General features: G+C 41.7%; 1 protein-coding gene across 2 annotated transcripts in view; it reads right to left on the bottom strand.

Annotated features, from left to right (window-relative positions):
- Positions 1–18,124, bottom strand: part of dip2a (disco-interacting protein 2 homolog A) — a 103,094-nt gene extending 84,970 nt beyond the window's left edge. Inside the window, exon 1 of one of the 2 annotated variants that reach the window (XR_004632747.1) lies at positions 17,564–18,068. Coding sequence is in view for 1 of the 2 variants with exons in the window: in XM_034694232.1 (XP_034550123.1) it covers positions 17,564–17,687 (124 nt within the window). In the remaining variant the exon portion in view is untranslated. Of the gene's footprint in view, positions 1–17,563 lie in introns of both variants that reach the window. The other variant, XM_034694232.1, reaches the window with a different exon arrangement.
- Positions 18,125–19,389: the final 1,265 nt, after the last annotated feature.

Raw genomic sequence — 19,389 nt, 5'->3', positions numbered from 1 at the left:
TTTTCTGATTGTGTCTATGTGGGAGGTCCACCTCAGGTCCCGGGAAATAGTGGATCCCAGGAACCTGAAAGAGTCCACAGTAGACACAGTGCTGTTCAGGATGGTGAGGGGGGGGAGTGGGGGGGGGCTTCTCCTGAAGTCCACTGTCATCTCTACCGTCTTGAGCGGGTTCAGCTCCAGATGGTTCTGACTACACCAGAGAGCCAGCTGTTCCACCTCCTGTCTGTAAGCAGACTCGTCTCCGTCCTGGATGAGACCGATGACGGTGGTGTCATCTGCAAACTTCAGGAGTTTCACCGAGGGGTCTCCTGAGGTGCAGTCATTGGTGTAGAGGGAGAAGAGCAGTGGGGAGAGAACACATCCCTGGGGGGCGCCAGTGCTGATGGTCCGGGTGCTGGATTTGATGCTCCCCAGCCTCACCTGCTGTCTCCTGTCCGTCAGGAAGTTGGTGATCCACTGACAGATGGAGGCCGGCACTGTGAGCTGGGTGAGTTTCTGGTGCAGGATGTCTGGTATGATGGTATTGAACGCAGAGCTGAAGTCCACAAACAGGATCCTAGCGTAGGTCCTGGGGGAGTCCAGGTGATGCAGGATGTAGTTCAGACCCATATTGACTGCATCCTCCACCGACCTGTTTGCCCGATAGGCAAACTGCATATTCATTTAACTGATTAGTATATGTGGGAAAGTTGTCTAGTCAAGTAATCACAGTATCCTAATTAGGGTTGCAAAGGGGTGGAATGTTTCTGTTAAATTTTCATGGGAAATTAAGCTGGGGAATTTTTTTAAATGTTCCAAATTGGAAACTTTCCATGGGAATTAATGGGAATTAACTGGGAATTGAGGTTAATTTAATGGGATTGTATGGGAATTAACTGGGAATGTATGGGAATTAACTGAGAATTTACGGGAATTTATGGGTATTTATGGGAATTTATGGGAATTAACTGGGACTTTATGGGTATTTATGGGAATTTATGGGAATTTATGGGAATTCACTGGGAATTAACTGGGAATTAACTGGGAATTTAATGGAAAGGTATCATATCCAAGCCTAAATATTTGTTTTGTTATAAGCAGACATCCATCCAAAATAGAAATCATCTGTGCATGTGATGGAGGAATGTACAGTGCATGTAGGGGGCGTGGTCTCAATAGCCCTGCAGTAAGCAGTGTGCTATGTGATTGAGGAAAAGCATAGATATTCAACTGTACTTGCATGAAATCTGGTTGTTTTAGTCAGGATTATGCTAAAATATATTTTCCCCAATTATATTGAAGTTCCCTATTAAGAGCCAACCTTCAATTTAGTACATTCCTGGTTTATTCCTGTTTATTCCCATAAATTCCCGTTAATTCCCATGGAAGTTTCCAACTTTGAAAATGTCAAGAATTTTGCAACCCTAATCCTAATCCCTGAACCTAATATGAAATCACACGGACACTGATACCAGGCCATTGAGGAACTCATGTAAAAGTACACAGACATTATGAAGGCAGCAAGATGACTTATTGCCATCTCTTTCATTCTAGTTTAATAGTGTTAATATTGCACTACTGAATGCATACAACCTGATTTAAAAAAGGAAGCGATAAGGAAGTAGCACCTGTCAGGTGTTAGCTCTCACATTTTCAGGTCATATGGCTCGCACACTCTCACTCACACTCACACACCTATATTTTCAATTATGTAGAGAATTGGAGGCTGTGGTAGTGAGCCTTAAGGAGAGTTTTGCACTCAAGTGTGTGTGTGTGTGTGTGTGTGTGTGTGTGTGTGTGTGTGTGTGTGTGTCTCTGTGTGTGTGTGCGTGTGTGTGTGTGTCATCAGGGGCATGACACACTTGGAGTGTCTGCCAACAGCTATCTGCCACTTGTAGGAATTTCAGCCTCGACTGCTTCTCCCTGCTAATGAAAGAAAGGATAGAATCAAGATTGCATGCCATATGTTTGTCTTCTCGACAAACACTATCAGGAATTACTAGAAATGTTGAGCAAGCTCTCAAGACAAACTCTTGGTTATAAAGATATGACAGAGATAGTTTATTTTATGAGAGGAAGGAAATAGTTTCTTGGATGGAGTCGAAGCGGTCGACAGGGAGGGGTTTTTGAGGAATGGAGGACAGAATTCCGAGATTCAACAACTGAGCTCCAACTGTCATCATGAGGCGAGTCGCACACACGTTCAGAGAGCCAGCCACTGACCGCAGACTGCAGAGGCCTGTGACCTCTATGCTAAGTATGCAGTGAGTAAGAACACGGAGACGTGTGGTGTGTGTCTGTGTGTGTGTTATATTAGATTACAGGTCAGTGTAGACTCATTGTCCTCTCTGGATGCCTGGGATTCCACAAGTAATATTGTGTAACAAGGTTGTCCAGATCTCTGGGGTGTGTTGACAAGCAACAAAACTGTGCTTAACACAGCGACAGTGAGGGGTTTTTTTTCATCAAAGCTTCAGCAGCAACATACAGCACAGAGATCAGTGTATCCAGTATCAATGTTTTCTAGTGTTTGTCAGATGGAGGGGGGTCATTTCGGACACACCTGCTATTGGCTTGAGTTAAAGTTAAATTAAATGCAGTTTAAGGTAAGAGACTTGTACGGTGGCCCTGAAGGACAAAACAGATTTACAAAAGAAGAAACACTTTTACAAAGTTGGAGACAAATTTACATTTTGGAAAACATTTTTTAACATTTTATAAAACAAAGTTACATCAGCAAAACACTTTTACCAAGGCCAAAAATAATTTCACTTTTTTTTTTTTTTAAGTTACATTTTTTTGGCCTTTTTGCCTTTACTTTATAGGACAGCTGAAGAGAGACAGGAAGTATGGGGAGTAGAGAGCGGGGGAAGACATGCAGGAAATGGTCGACCGGCCAGGAATCAAAACGGTGACCCCTGCGACGAGGACTGTAGCCTCTGTACGTGGGGCGCTTAGACCGCTAGGCCACCAGCGCCCCGAATAATTCACATTTAAGGAAACAAATTTACAAAAGATGAAACACTTTTAACATTTCTGAAACAAATTAACATTTCATTTTTACAGAAATGGAATGTACCAAACACCGGAAGTGATCCTGAAGTGATGGAGTGAGGGGTCATTTAGTTTGTTTTGATGGAGAGAAACCAAACGGAGATGGACATGGTTTACATATTAGGACATCCTCGGGTCTCAGAGTGAGGTGTCAGACCTCAGATGAAAAAGCATCATGTCTCCGGAAAAGCTCCGTCATATCTCCACAAAACCTTCATCATGTGTCAGAATTCTGATGAAACGGCCTCAGACCACCTCGCCTCAGACTAAACGGAGTCAGGCTAAAAGGGGTCAGACTTAACGGTAAAAGTGTTCGGTCGTTTGTAAAATTGTCTCCAACTTTGTAAAAGTGTTTCATCTTTTTTTAATTTGTTTTCTTAAATGTAATTTTGTTTTTGCCTTAGTAAAAGTGTTTTGCTGATGTAATTTTGTTTTATAAAATGTAAAAATGTTTTCCAAAATGTAAATTTGTCTCCAACTTTGTAAAAGTGTTTCAGCTCGGGTTGCTGGTGGCCCAGCGGTCTAAGCGCCCCACATACAGAGTCCTATAGTCCTTGTCGCAAGGGTCGCCGGTTTGATTCCCGGCCGTGACCATTTCCTGCATGTCTTCCCCCGCTCTCTACTCCCCACATTTCCTGTCTCTCTTCAGCTGTCCAATGGAATAAAGGCAAAAAATAAATAAAAGTGTTTAATCTTTTTAAAATTAGTTTTGCTCTTTAGGGCCACCGTAGCCGTGTTCAGAAAAGTTCTTAAGCCTCAGTCTGGAGTCAGAATCTTTAACAGCACACTCCTCTCTGAGTGTCTATATCGATGAAACATCTGGCATGTTAGCGGTAGTATTGCCAGAGAAAACAACACAGTGATTACTTTAGACTCTGAACATATACAGCATGAGAAACCATGTTCATACATCATTACTTAGGAATGGAGATATGAGTCAATCTCCTTGGATAGCACATACTCCCTGACTATAAAAGGCCCACTGCAATGGTAGATTTACTCAGAAAGATGGGATTGAGTTATCTTTTGGCTTCAGATATTATAAGAGAATGAAGTGCGGCTGTTCAGACGCTAGGTCAGGTTGAATTACATCAATGATATAATAAAAGCTGCTTCTGCTCTTTGATCAAGAAATGGTCTCTCATCGACTGCTGCATCAAAAGCTTTACTCGGGGAGTCCACAGGATGCGTGTGCGCGGCGTTACGGCTGCGACACGGCTCTGCTCCGTCCCGGGGCTTTCGCCCTGGTCCATAGGATGCGTGTTTGGAGCGGCGCGCACTCCGGAGCAGGAAACTCAAGATCCCTCGAGAACTCCAAAACGCGCGAGAACAACACAGTATAAACTTTTCCTCGTCCTCGTCCATGGTGTCGGATATCTTTTGAGACTGACGTCTGGCCCGATGCCACAGGTTATGACGTAATGTTGAAGAAGTGGTGAAATTTACGATCTTGTGTTTGCACATGGTGTTTATTTTGAAAGTGAGCGGATGTTGCATACGATCCTCGTGCCTGACTTCCGGGATAGTTCGATCATTTCTGTGTCGATTGACGCGTGCTGGGCGCGGGGAGCGGCGAAAATAGACTCCCCGCGTATCTCTGGCAGAGCGGCGCGGCGGAACGCTCCAGAGACGGAGCTGAGACGTGCCGCAGCGCGCCCTGTGGACTCTAGAGCATTGACTTGAATGGGAACCTATTTGCTGCGACGTGCGCGGCGCAGCCGTAACGTAACGCGACGCATCCTGTGGATCTTGGGCTTTAGAAGAGAGATAAAATGGTCAAGATATGTTCAAGGCGCTAATTTCTCCATGCAGTTGTTGTGTTTGCTAACTTGGGTACTGCGTGCTTGAACTAAAGTAGACGACTTTCAGAAATGTATAATCCCTTAACTTGTAGGTAGCACTGATTGCTCCAAAAATAGTTTTATAGTCATAGTGCATTGAAAACAAGGCACAACTTGACATGATGTGCAATAATATTAATCGATGCACAGTATATATCAGGTACAGGTTACTAGCCCGATTATTATTTCAATGTTTATTATTGGGATAACACAATTTTATTGAATACAAACAACAGATTAAAGTTGCTTTTATTTACCGACACATTTCGACACAGCAGGAGCAGAACACGCTTCGTCATTCAAGCGCAGCCGCATCAAGATGACAACGGTGTGGATGTTTACTACTCTTTTAGAGGAAATGTGTAAAACAGGTGCTGCAAGTACTCTAAAGGCGTTTGTCCACCGCAGGAACTTTACCCCGGAACTAGGGACTTTACCCCTGAACTATGTGTATTTCGACCAGAGGAACCAGGGTCTAAATTCAGTTCAAGGGTAGATAATCTCCCCCGTGAAAAGCCCCTGCTTGGGGGGTAGTACTTTTCAGAGGTCCTGGGACTTTCGGTTGAACGTAACGGTGTTTGTGGAGTTAACACAGTTGTTGAAACACAAGAGGGAGTTCCTGGGAATGCATGCTAGTTTGTTTTTTTTCTTCATACGTCACTGGCCTGATTTGCACAATCTACCTGGGACTTCAGCCCGCGGTCGAAACGCAGACAACAATGGGGGCACAGGAACCTTCTAGTTCAGGGGAAAGTAGTTCTGGGGGCTAAAAGACCCCGGAACTCTTGGTCGAAATGCACCATAAGAGGAGAAAGAAAGCCCTGAAATTTGAACACAACACATCTTATAAGTGACCTGAAAAGTCGTCATCACAACAAAGATGTATTGAAGATTCAATCAATCAGCAAGATTTGAGGACTGAAAATAGCGTACAAGAGACAACCCCAAACTACAGTATTTAATGACAAAATTCCTGAATTCAAAGAAATGAATAACAAGCCGTTTTTTGAGGTAGAAGCAGGTGTATTCAGAACCACAGTATAATATCCTGAGTTGCCACAACTGTAACTGCTCTATATGATGTGATCTCTACACACATTCAAAGCCTGATTATCAACAACATCAGTGCCAAGTTTTACCACAGACACATGAACCTCTCACGTTAGTCCAGTGAGGATGCAGACTTCAGCATGAAGAAGACTTTACTGCATGCACAGCAGTGTTCATATTTGCTGTTTAAAAAAAGACCTTGCTGAAGTTTTCTGTTAAGTGCTGCCGATATTATTATCAACCTAACAGTTTCCTTGTTTCTATTTTTATTTCTAGGTCCTTCAGTTGCACCTCAGTCTCCTACACACATTGTACTGACTCAGCCTCATTGGAAAGAGTTGTTTACATAAAAGCCGACGCACTCTTTCTGTCTAGAATACCTCAAATGAAAATGCTCCGGCTCTTGAAAGGCATCACCAGGAGCTAGCTCAAGAGAAAATTTTATCACAGACGAGTCTGTCTGTTGTTTATTCAGATGATTTATGCCTTACAAGCATTAGTTAGTGGTTGTTAAATGCTGAAACAGACTACACAGTTTGTCAGTTATGCCTTAGGAGCTTTAAATTCAGTCCCAACTTGCCCTGTTTTGCATCCCCCTTTTCTTCTGGATATACAGGTACACACTGGTGGGAAAAGCCTGTGCAGAGCAACAGCAGCAGGACTCACCTAAAAGTGTCTGCTTGCTCAGAGCACACAGGCTGGAAACACATTTTCTGGTATGTGGGCTGGGTAAAGTTTATGCATAAAAAAAGAAAGCCCGGCTTAAGCCCCACAATAAAGGAAAAAAAACTCTTGCAGATGTGTTTTATCTCTTCCTCTCCTGTATTCTACTGGGACACCTAAGGGAACAAGCTCAAATGGAGGGGGTGGGGGGGTCCTTGGCCTTGTTCTTTTAAAAGGCTGGGACAACCTACAAGGCTGTGTGCATGTTTGTTGTATGTAGCTCTGCCCTCCAGCAGTGGCTGGGCTTTGGAAAACCCTCTGCTCATGGTGAAGTTGATAGGTCACGGCACATTCCAGACATTTTCTGTGTGTTTGTTTTCCACCAGGAAGACTCACAATGCAGCCGGCTGCTGCTGCCACAAAGAGCCGATTTGTCTTTGATCTGCACATCACACCTGAGAGGACCCATACATTGACTGAAAGAACAAAAAAATCAAATCTTGGTTATTGTCTTTCCAGACATCTCTTTGAAGTTGAATTTGGGGCATTGATGTTTCATGCCCCCGCTCTTTGCAACAACATAAAAAAGAACTCCCTTCTTTAAGTGAAGCAGCAGCTCCATATTAGCCTTTCAGTACTGCAAACCATCTGGACTCCTCAAAAAAAGATTTATTTCATTGCTTTTATTCCTCCACATTTGAAACTTATGGCTGCTTATTGGCCAGCAGCTGATAAAGCTGAGTTCATGAACTACACACACTGTCTTGACATGTTGTGTTACACTAAGTCCAAGCCAGAGAAGGTCAAGAGAAACTAATAGGTGTTTATGGCACTGACCAGTACATCACCTCTGTAGAATTCATTTTCATTAATTGTTTCTAAGAGAGATAAAAAAAACTGCCACGGTTTTAACATTTAATTCAGCTTGCTTGAGAAAAAGGAGCCAACATAAAGAGAGTAATAGCAGAAAGTGAGATCAGTTTAGAAGATCTTATTGTGGCTTTGCATGGTAACACAGTTAGCATCAAACGAAGGCAGCATTATGGGATGTTACGAGGGCATTTCATGAATTTTTACCTTGAGCTCTGAAAGACTTTCTGATGTATAAAAGCTCCCTGCACAGCTCAGTGACCTCAGCCCTGCCCTCCCCCCAGCCTTCTGTCCTCTTCAACCAATTCCCGTAGCACCTTGAAAACACTGCAGTATAAATGTTGTGAACATCCTCTGCTTATGCAAGAAACATGAATAATAGAAATGCTTCTGAACTGCGAGCACTAAGAGTGATTTCAGCTTTCTGACTCTTTCAGTTGTCTCCTGCTTTTTAAATGTCATGGTGTGTGAGCCTTTGCATCATCCAGGTGGGCAAAGAGGGGATCAATGATACACACACACACACACACACACACACACACAGAAACATGCACAAGTGAGCAGCAAAGAATTTACACCAGAAAACTGAATGAGGCAGGACAAAAGCCGTAGTGGGTAGATGAGTGAACAGGGTGAATTCTGCAATGTGTCCTTGAAGTGGGGCATGCAGCTTGTTTGGTCAGCAGATCTCACTGGCGCAAGTGCCCACTGCAATACCCTGCTCTCTGCTGCATACGTGCCATCTCTCTCAGGGCAAGGAAGGACACATACGTTTAACAACACCACATGCACCAAAGCTACTGTACCCGGTACCTGTCACAATAAACACTGAAGCTAAGATTTTTAATAAAGCTCTGCACAACGGTCCTCACACATTTATTCCTTCCTGAGGTCAGTGCTAACAAAAGCACCTCCTGACCAACCACAGAGAAGATTTTCTGGAGCAGTAGGACAGGATGGTGGCCTGGCAGGGGGCTGGCATCAAGTTTCTAAAGGGGAAAAGGCCAGGTTACGGGTCGGCTTGAAATTGACAAAATTCCTGTCTATTTAATTTAAAGCTAGGGTTGGTGGTCACGGAAAACTAGCATGAATTTGAATGTAGCATTTCCTTAGGACTCCGTCTAGGAAAGGGACGGAGGTGTGAGAGAGTATGTGAGCGGGAGAGAGGAGAGACGGGCAGGAGAAGTTTTTCATTCATTCAAACATTGATTGTTGCTTTGTTGGTTGGTTATTAAAGCTCAACGTGTTCACAAACCGGCTCGTTATCCCTACAGCGTCCCTACAGCGACGGACACTACAATACATATACATTTTCTGTAGGACTTACTAAATGTCATTAATTATTTTGCTTGTCAGAGCCCCGTGGTGAGAGCTTTTTAGACTCTGATCCAGACTACAGTTTGAGTAAAGCACCTCATCGGGTCAGAAGGGACAGGCCCGAGGAGAGGGGCAGTAAATAGAGTCAGGGGAAGCAGAGGCAGGGGACAAGGAGTGCACGCCGGGGAAATGTACGCGCAGGAGGCTGGCAGAACAGCAGGACAGGATTTGATTGGTTTCATAAATTGGACCCTAAAGGCGGTGGTTGGTGTTTTCCCAGGTTTACTCCGGCTGTAGAAAGCGGCTTTTTTCACTCTTTTTTAAGAACACATTATGTATTGATTGCCATCGGGACATAAAGATCATTTTAACCAGTATAACAAAAAGTGTATCTAAATCTGACTACCAACCCAAGCTTTAACCGCAGGAGACTTAAAACAGCAGTCATAAAGTATTGTAGTAGTATTGACCTATCACGTATCAGTAGGCTTTGGTGTATGCAGGAATAACAGCAGGAGGCTGGACACAGTCTGCTTTATTGACCACTAGCTCCATAACGGCAATTCATTTGTCTCTATAAACACATCAGCATGCAAGGGCAGCTAAAAATCCATTCTGGATTAAAAGTCAACTTAAGAGACAAATCTGCTTGAAGCCAATCAGCATTTAGATTTCCTGTTTGCATTTGAACAGTTGTTACTTCTCCTCTTGAGCACAGACCTGAAAATGTTTGTATTTTCACCGAACAAGTACTACTCGCACGGATGTAATGACACAAGGAATGACAGAGACCCCTTTTTCAGACTTATCAGGTGGGCGAATTTCAGACACTTGCCAATACTAACTGGACTGTAAACAACGCAGTGTATGAAAAAGGTCTGACTGGAGTATGAACATGATGACATTCAATTGGATTTGCTGATACTACTGACTGTTCAAAAAGTTACTGGTTTGGTTCGTCAACTGTGCAATAGAAGAATACTTATATCTTATAAACACTCCTAAGTCAGTAACTTTCTACAGTTCAGAGAGAAAGAAATGTCATTATTCTGGCATACATACAGAGAAAATTCCTTTCTAATATCTAATCTCAAGTATCAGAACACACTTTAATATAGTAGTTGCTGAAAGCTCATGATATGAGAGTATCAACAATCTTAACTGAGACGTTAGGGCTCATTTCACAATGCTGTATAAAATTTTAAGAGCACATGATAGGCTGGTCGTCCATGAGGGATTAAAAAGAAGCTTGTCTATTTGCCATTTTGCCTTTTAATAAATCCTTGCAGTTATTTCCAGTGAAAAATGTTGTTGCAAATATTTTCTGCTTCTAAAATGAGTGACGTTCTATTCTCCATTGCATCCACAGTTGAATAAACAGAAAAGAGATATTTGAATGTATGACCTTCCCCCTCTGCTATCCATTAAACATGCATGGCTCCTGTACAGACGGAGACAGGATGTTGAAGAGTGCTGTAAAATGAAAACAAACAGATGGGACCTACAGTGGAGAGTAGTAAACGTAGCGATGTAAGCGGGACAATATCTGGAAATGAACACCGCTCTGTGGTTAATAAACGGAAAAGAGCACCTCAGCGATCTACCAATAGACACCAGTGCAGCGACCACACGCACACAGACAGAATACACGGGCTGAAGCACAAGAGCAGCACAAGAATCTGAAGCTCTACTCTACTCTGAGGCACCTCCTTGAAATATTTATGACCATCCACCAAGTTCTCTCCTCCACCATGGCAGCCGCCTCTTTATCTCCGAACTGGACTTTGCAGCAGCGAGTGAGCAAGCTAGCTCCTAGGCTCAACATTCTTCTCTTCTAGATCCTATTATGAAGCTAAGCAGCCGTCCACACACAGGCGTTTCAGTCATTGTCCTAAATCCTACATGTTCTTAAAGCTCTTAATGTACAATGGGGTTTTACATTTGTCAAATGTTTGTTTCTTCTTGAACAATAGGCTGAACCCTCTGTGTGAGCCCAGTGGATGTTGTTTCTTCATGAGTTGGTGGAGGGAGTCGGTGACCACAGTGGGGAGTGAGTCAGGATCAGTGAGCACGCAGTCATTCCCTGCACACAGTGGTCTTTCCCTAACAAAGCCTGTGGGCCAGCTCACTGGGGTTTCCTGTACACTCATACTTTCCATAAAGACATTTATGACACTGCTTGGTCACCCAACCTTTCACTTAGCCCACCTAGTTAGCAGAGCCTGTGATCCTGATTGCATAACGGGCCTTAACAACATGCTATTGTGCAGTGCTTCTGATGGATTTCAATTATATGCTGAAACAGATATTTGAAGGCTTTCTGAGGATCTGGGGAGAATATGCCGATACTGCGCATGTATTCTGAAAAGATAAGCTTTGAAATAAATGTCAGGGTAGGAAAAATGTCAAATCTATTAATGTATGTTTAGTTTTAAATGTGGTTGGGGTTGAATGAGTTAGAAAAAAGCCGGCACATTAGTAAAAAGTTGAACAGCTAAATGAGTGTAGCCTCAGCAATCCTTCTTTGAGAATGACTTGGAGGTTTTAGGGCCATGATTTCTGCATTTGGTCAGAAATGCAGATCTAAGTTAACCCAAACCAAACAAAGAAAACATACTATTATTATTGCAGTATACTAATCATCCCCCTCAGACTGATTTCATGGTTTTAGTACAACAATTTAGGTCAATTTAAACCTTATAGGTCATTTTTTGGGGTATTTTCAGAGTATGTGGATGCACTCTGTAAGGCATGTCATACAGTTATCATCATGGTTTTGCTGAACTTGATAGCTTCTTTGCATACTGAAGGTATTCCTTGATCTCCGATGATTGCATAAAGTCTTAGTGATGCAGATATTTTGCTTTCCTTTCCAATATGTTTAAAATTGAAAAACTTTTACTCCCACACAAAAACTAACTTTGTGTTTGTCTCTCTCTCTCCTCTGTCTGTACACATTCATCACATGAGCGCAGGTTTATCCTGATGTTTTGGATCTTTTTCTTGTAAATGTTGCAGAATACTCAGGGATGAGTAAAGATTGATCGCGATAAGCCCCAGCCTTGCTTTAAGGACAAAGTGAAACCATGTGAAAAATAGATTTTGACACAAATTCAAAAAGGCCGATCTTTACATCAGAAATAAACAAGTTTACAGCCTGGTACAAAAGACAAGTGTAGTCTGGATAGCTCATTTCACACTGTACGGGGTGAATTATTTCATAACGCAGCAATGTCAAAGATATTAAGATTACGAGTTCTCCATTATGAGAGGTACAGCTGACTTGATTGACAGGTGAGAACCATAGACTGTATAAAATATGGACGTAGTATCCGTGACGTCACCCATCTGTTCCTGAGAGCTGTTTTGAAGCAAATCGACGGCAGCAGCCATATTGGTAATTTCGGAACTCAACCAGGCAGAGTGTGACGTAGTGTGAGCCTCTTAGCCAATGGCTGTGTGTTCCCGACCGGGAGTCACGTCAGTCATGTCCTTATTTGGGCAAAACTCTTAATCCTAATATCTTCTGAACCGTCACGTTAGAAAAAAATTCACTCCCCGTACAGTGTGTGCCATTAGAGAGATTAGCATAGGGCCAAGCCGTTTTTTGAACCAGGCTGTAAACATGTTTATTAATGCTGCAAAGATCGTCTTTTTCCCATTCATATCAATGTAGTTTCCGGTGTTTCTGCAGCCAGCCTCAAGCGGATTCTCGATGTACTGCAGTTTATAGCACTTCCGCATTGGCTTCATCGTTTGAGACCGGAGTTTGCCGCTTGGTGAGAACACTGTAGCTGTTGGCGAGGAGGCTTAAAGCCCGCCTCTTTACCTCACACTAGCTTGACAGCAGTTAGGTTAACTTCAGCATATCCAATATGGTTCCCGCCGATGCTTGGCTTCAAAACAGCGCTTCAGAAACAGATGATAAAGTGAGACCATGTGAAAAATAGTTATTGAGCAACAGTGCAACCTTGGCAGCGATAACTCAGCGCTGATCATTACAGCACCAACCCTCTGTCAAAGGTCAGAAGTTCAATCATCAGCATCTCATTACTACAGTTTCCATCTGACGGCATTCTGCATCCTTCAGTGGGTGAAGTTTCACCTCATCTGAGTGATAAGATAAGGTTTTACTTTAATGATGGCCACAGGGAAATTGGGTCATTGCGGCAGCTGATACTGGATTGATAAGAATACAAATGAAAACAGTACCTGTTATGAAACTTAACACTTTATCTGGCCTATAATGAGTTAAAAAACTTTCAAAACACACTTTCCAAATTGACACTGATGGATCTTCATCCAGCAAGGCAAACCTACAACAGTAAACAAGCGAGGCAACAGCTAAACTATCAAAAACCTGATTTGTCTCTCTGTAAATGTTTGTTGAAATGGAGCAGGCCAAACAAATGTAATGACCGACCCGAGGGTTTTGGCAGTCCCAGTATCCACCAGCACTGGACTGAAAATGACTTTGTAATCAGAGGGTTTAGGGAGCAAACAAAAAGAGGAGGGAGGAGAACCAGGGAATGATAGAGCGAGTGTATGAATTACTCAGCAGACACATCTCTCTCTCTTCCTTTTTTCCTCCCTGCAGGAGATAATAGGGATCATCAGTCTTCTTGGCCTCCTTTACGCCCAATCTTTTGACCGCTCATCTGCATCCAGGTCAGCTGAGAAATACCACAGACAGGAGTTCTTCAATAACTAGGGAGTGAGGTGGTGAGGGAATTTCAGTCTGCTAGCAACCTGTCTCACAAGGCAGAATTACAGAGTGAAGGCATAAAACATATCCACTCAAATATCTGCATGCTAAAAGTGGGAGAGTCCTGCATGCACTGGAAAAAAATGCCCCTCCAAAAACAAGGAAAAACCTTGAAATAAGCAAAACAAATCTGCCAATAGAACAAGTGAAAATTAGCTAGGTAAGATTTCATACAATAAGATGTAATATTTAGAAAATTGTGATCTTAAAATTAGCCGGGAAAACTTATTTAAGCAATATTTTACCAGTATTTTAAAGCTTAGTGTCTCAGAATAAGCCAGGAATGCTAACAATTAGTATTTTTATTGCACTAATAAATTTCATGTCAACTTCTTCATTTGAGCTCTATTCACCTTAATTTGAGTTGTATTTTAGCGGCACTTCTCTAGGTTGAAGACCATCTTCTTTTTGTGCATGTAGTTTGAGGATGTATATTTTTATCTGATTTAGAAAAACAGTGACGGAAAACTGTAACCCACCCTTAAAAAAACTTTTCTTTCTTTCTTTCTTTCTTTCTTTCTTTCTTTCTTTCTTTCTTTCTTTCTTTCTTTTATCAATGGAGCTGTTTTCTGATAGATTCTCCAATAAAATAAATTTACTTAAATCAAGTAAAGTGTTTGTCTCAAATCAAGATTATCCGTCTTCTAAAAATAAGATCTCTGCTTGAAAAATGTTGGAAATGTAAAATAAACCTTGTTTCTTCTAAATTACAACTCAAAACAAGATCATTTCAAGATTGTTTGACTTAACAAGATATTTAAGATGTAGTGTCTTAAAACAAGTCCCTCTATCTTGCTCAAATGTTACTTGTTAAGTAAATGTATCTTAAATCAAGTGGGATAAGACATTTTGACTAAAAATGAGACAATTTCACTTGGTAAGATTTTGAGTTTTTGCAGAGTGAAGACTGGTTTTAAGATATTTTGGGGCGTTTCCCCTTTATTGGTTAGAGTGAAAGTTAAGGGGCATATGCGGCCATTATGCATTCATTTATGGCGTCTATTGTAGCTATTTTGCGAGCAAGTCACTCCTGCAGTCAGCATGTTGCATTATCTCAAACCTCTCCTTGAGCAAATAATGCCTGAAGATGTTTTTCTTAGCATTACTTATTTAGTTAGGAACATCTAATGTTATGGAGCAAAACAGATTTAAAGCCAACTTTTCAAGGGCTTACTTGCATTAAGTCCATTTTCCACATAACAGTGAATCAGGTTTAACTCACTGAAGGTTTCACCTTATTCAGTAATCCTGCTCAACCATACAGGCCGCAATGGAGTAAAGCCTTTTCAAATGATTTAGCTCCAGGGATCACATTTGCAACACCAGTATTGAGTCAAGTTGTGAGTAAAAAGGACAAGTGAACATTGTAGGACATTTGCTCTCAAAGAAGTAAAAAGATGACTTGAGCGTCTCTTGTGGAAACACTAAGAGAGCATGAATGGTTTATTTCTCACATCAGCAGGGCGAAGCTGCTGACACAGGAGTACTATCTGGCTGCTGGGTTGTCTCAGACTCATGTTATTCTAATGACTGCTGCAACTAAACTGCTTAAGAAAACATACATGACACATCTATTCAACATCATGAATAATACAGTGTTCCTGCATGCTCACGCATACTAAAAAGAACCAAGATGCACCCCTCAGCGGGACACAGACACGTCTGACTTCGAATCCCCCTGAGAAGATCACAATGAGAAGGGGAGAAAACCTGCAGGATTGTCAGGCTCTCATCTCCTTCCAATAAATCCTAGACGTCTATTCTATCCTGAGACAGGATGCAACGGGGAGGCAACTGAAGGGCAACATCATGGGGTGAAGAGTTCATAGCCGCTTACAGGAAAAGGATCCTGAGAGTGGAAAGAAAGAGGTCGATTTCTCTCCACAGCAAAGAAAGGAATGACATTCTCCTCTTTGATCAAGGAGAAAGTAGCATGGAGGTGTGGAGTCACAGAGAGAGACTGTGGGAGAAGAAGAAGAAGAAGAAGAAGAAGAAGAAGAAGAAGAAGAAGAAGAAGAAGAAGAAGAAGAAGAAGAAGAAGAAGAAGAAGAAGAAGAAGAAGTAGTAGAGCAGCGGGGAGATACTGCTACAGAGCTCCAACATGGCAGGATGTGACATGTGGAGAGCAGGAAGAGGAAACTGGACAGATATAGATTAATTTGGTGGCTGCTCCTGAAAACATGTCTATCCCATTAGGGGCCTCGGTGGCGGTTAATGTGCTTATCAAAGCGTGCACCTTTGGTCTATTCCTCACCCTGGTATGCTCACTGCTGCAGCCAGGGAAAAAAAAAGACTCTAAGTCAACTACGGATCAGTTGGTTTGCTATCATTGAGTACAATAACTGCAACGTAGATTCAAATAAGTAGGGTCCCACCCTTGGGTCAAACTCCAGGTCTAATCAGACTTAATGTAGATCATTAATTAGTTGAACACTACTAAAGCCCAGCTAATTTAAGCACGTGAGAATTACTCAAACAACTGATCACACTGAAACAATGGGTCTCACTGAAAACACAAAAACAAAAAGGAAAGCATGGTGAAAAACAAGCTCCTGAGCGTGGTTCTGTATAACCCTTATTAACAGTGTACTCAAACTGTGCATTTAAGGATGTAATGTCCACTGGAGAATAACCTCAGCTTTGTTTACACTTTACTGTACAGTGGTAGGTGTTATAGTTACGGTTCAATGCAAAGTCCTTCTGTCACCGAACATGAAGGAAGAAAAAAGTGACAGATTTTGAACAAATCATTCAGGTTTTACCATGGCTTGTTTTTAGACTGTAACCAATCTTGCTCACCCTCTAGGAAATCAATTAGGTTGCATACTAAATCATATTTTCATCTTTTGACCTTGTATTGGGCTCTGTATGGAGAAATGATAAAATGTCATAGCAGACTAATCCTAAGGGCCCAACTTATTGAGACAAAACAGCAATATTGGCATTTTCTTGGTGAAAAACCTCCCAAAGGGCTCCTCATACATTTGCAGACTTAGAGTCTGTGGTATAAACTTTATGATCAAGTTATGTTAGGGGTTAAAAGCTGGCAACTGGTCATACAAGATGAGAATGGTATTGCTTCTCTATCTCTCTATCTTTGTAAATGATAAATTCCCTGGTTGGGTGTGAAACATGGCCACATTTGGGCAGCATGGGTGTGTCAGCTCAGCTGTTACCATTGTGTCAGATAGTCATCTGTCCAAACATGGTAACGAGTTTTAACATTTTGAAGGTTGGGGATGTAAAATGTAATTTCACTTAACCCTCCTGTTATGTTCGTTTCTCTGAGAAGAGCAATAAGGGCATATTCAATTATCCAAAAGTGTCAGAAACCCCAAAAAATCCCAATAAACCTTTTTTTTAATCTCATTTTCAACTCCATTACTAACCAATTAAATCAAGATTTAGTGCAATGGTGTTCTTTAATTCTCACAGATCATGGTTCAAAAAGGATAACTCACTCGATTTATATGAAAATTCATGTTAAAACTTTTTTAATGTACATTGGAAAGCCCTAAATATAAATACAATAGTTTTACATGACATATTTTGTTAATTTTATTTTACATTTTAAATTGTTTATTTTTTATGAAGTGATGTTGATAAATTAACATGAGACACCTCTTCTGTCACATGCTGCCCAGATTTTTATGCTGCATTTAGCTGGTTTAGAAGGTATATATTGCCTAAAATTGACTTTAAAAAGGGTCAATTTGACCCACAACATAACAGGAGGGTTAATCTGAAGTGAAAAATAAATCTGTATAACTCACTAACCACAGAGCACCCCCTGTAGTAAGCAGTCACCAGGATATAACTACAGCAGAAGTTGAGTTTTAGAGGACGGTTGATAGTAGCTGAGATACTTTGCTGGCATGTTTTCAAACATGAGCCACAAAGCCAATATAAAGGGCGGTGGTTCTGACAGCTGTCAAACAACATCATGTTTAAACCCCCCCCTCCAGAAACAAACATGCTTTTGACGCACGTTGTTTTAGTTTCTGTGTACATGCTGTCATCTTACCTTCTGAGAGCTCCAGCTCCAGCTCCGCCAGCTTCTCCCGGACCTCCGCCGGCAGGGTCATAGCGACAGCCGGCGTGGGCTCCAACATCATCGTTAGCAACCCGCTGGAGGTTCTCTCAGCCATGGTGGTCCAGTAAGAAGCACGAATAGGTCCACTGAGTCGCAGGTGGAGAGGACAATGCGACTAGAGATGAAATAAAAACAACCCCTTCCTCCTCACTTGGTTTCGGATCAGGAGAGCAAACAGGGTGTTGGTGCTTCTCCGGTGTCGCTGCAACGTCGTACAGATGTGTGAGAAATCTCTCCAAGCGTCATGACACGGCGAGCTGTGGGGCGAGCAGACACACCTGGCTGTGTGTTTCCATGTGGCGTAGTTAGGACAGGGCCCCTGCTGCTGCTGTCTCCGTGCCTGTCTCTGGGCACTGACGGTGTCCTGACTGTCCGCGGCTGCCTGACTTCAACTGTGGGGAGAACTCATTCAACTCCTCGCTCGCTTCCCACGGCGCAGTCGCCATTGCATCATAGCAACAGCAGCCCCGACCGTGCGCGTTCACGAGACCTACTCCTGTGTTTCTGCGCGTGCTCGTGTAGCTGCACGCTGTATCCTGATGTTCATTCCTAGGCTGCCTCCTACTGTCACAATAGCGTTGCTGCGTGATGCTTAAGTACATGCAGTAATCTGGGACTATAATTTTCAGGATATTTTTGTAAACTGGGCTTTTATATATTTGGATGTCACAAAGGGATAGTATTCTGGTTCTGGTTCTTGTTTTACTGGTTGTTAGGTTTAAAGCAGGGGTGTCCAAACTTTTTTCAAAGAGGGCCACATATGATGTTGTCAGAATACCTCAGGGCCAGTGGCTCCTACTGAGACTTAGGAATCATTAAAGTTATATGTTCTTCATACTGTGTATGTTTTTTTTAAATAACCTGGTGCAATTTTATCCGTGCAATAACTTACCTTTCTATTTATCAGATAGAAGAGTACATAGTGTGTATACCTCTGTAATAGTTGCCGTATTTTATTTTATTTTATTTTATTCTATTCTATTCTATTTTACCTTTATCATTGCTATTATTATTGTCACTATATTTCTTAACTATGTTAGTACATTGTTGTATTCCCCTGTCCTGTGTTGTAAGCTGCTGTAACAAAAGAATTTCCCCCAATGGGGGACCAATAAAGTATATCTTATCTTATCTTATCTTATCTTATCTTATCTTATCTTATCTTATATGAAATATCTATTTAATATCTTTTTTTTTTCTCAATTAAACAATAACTAGGAAGTCCTCAGTTCTCCACAAACCATTTTAAAATTAGCAAACGTTATCTTCTTCTGGAGGAAAATGTTTTTCATTAGGGTTGGGCAATGTGGGAAAAAATAGTGCATCTTTATTTTCCTATGACAGGATCACGATCTGGATTTCATCACACTCCTTTTTCATGTTGTTTTTAAGACTTTTCTGACCAGCAGACAACATTTTATAACAAAATAATTATTTTCCTGAGTTCTGAACATTTTTTATGCACCAAATGTTGCCTTTTCTGTACAATTTCATAATCTTGATCTTGTGTCCTCTTTTGTGTCTTCTGAACTTTTAGTGTTCATCAAGAACATTCTCACATCATCATAAAAACATTAATTTGAAAACCTGTCAGCTTTAAGAGTTCTTTTGTTTCTTCTTTATTGTCATTCCCAGTGCTTTGGCTTTAGACAAGTAGTCCATATGAAGCTTTTTGAGACATTTCTGGATTTACTTCAGTTTTGTTTGTGCGCTTGAAAGAAACTGCAAATGTACAGATGATTCAGAAGGTGATTTAT

The sequence above is a fragment of the Notolabrus celidotus genome, chromosome 10, assembly GCF_009762535.1.
Source record: "Notolabrus celidotus isolate fNotCel1 chromosome 10, fNotCel1.pri, whole genome shotgun sequence".
NCBI lineage: Eukaryota > Metazoa > Chordata > Actinopteri > Labriformes > Labridae > Notolabrus > Notolabrus celidotus.
The sequence above is the reverse complement of the archived record's forward strand: the minus strand, read 5'-3'. Positions and strand labels throughout refer to the sequence as shown.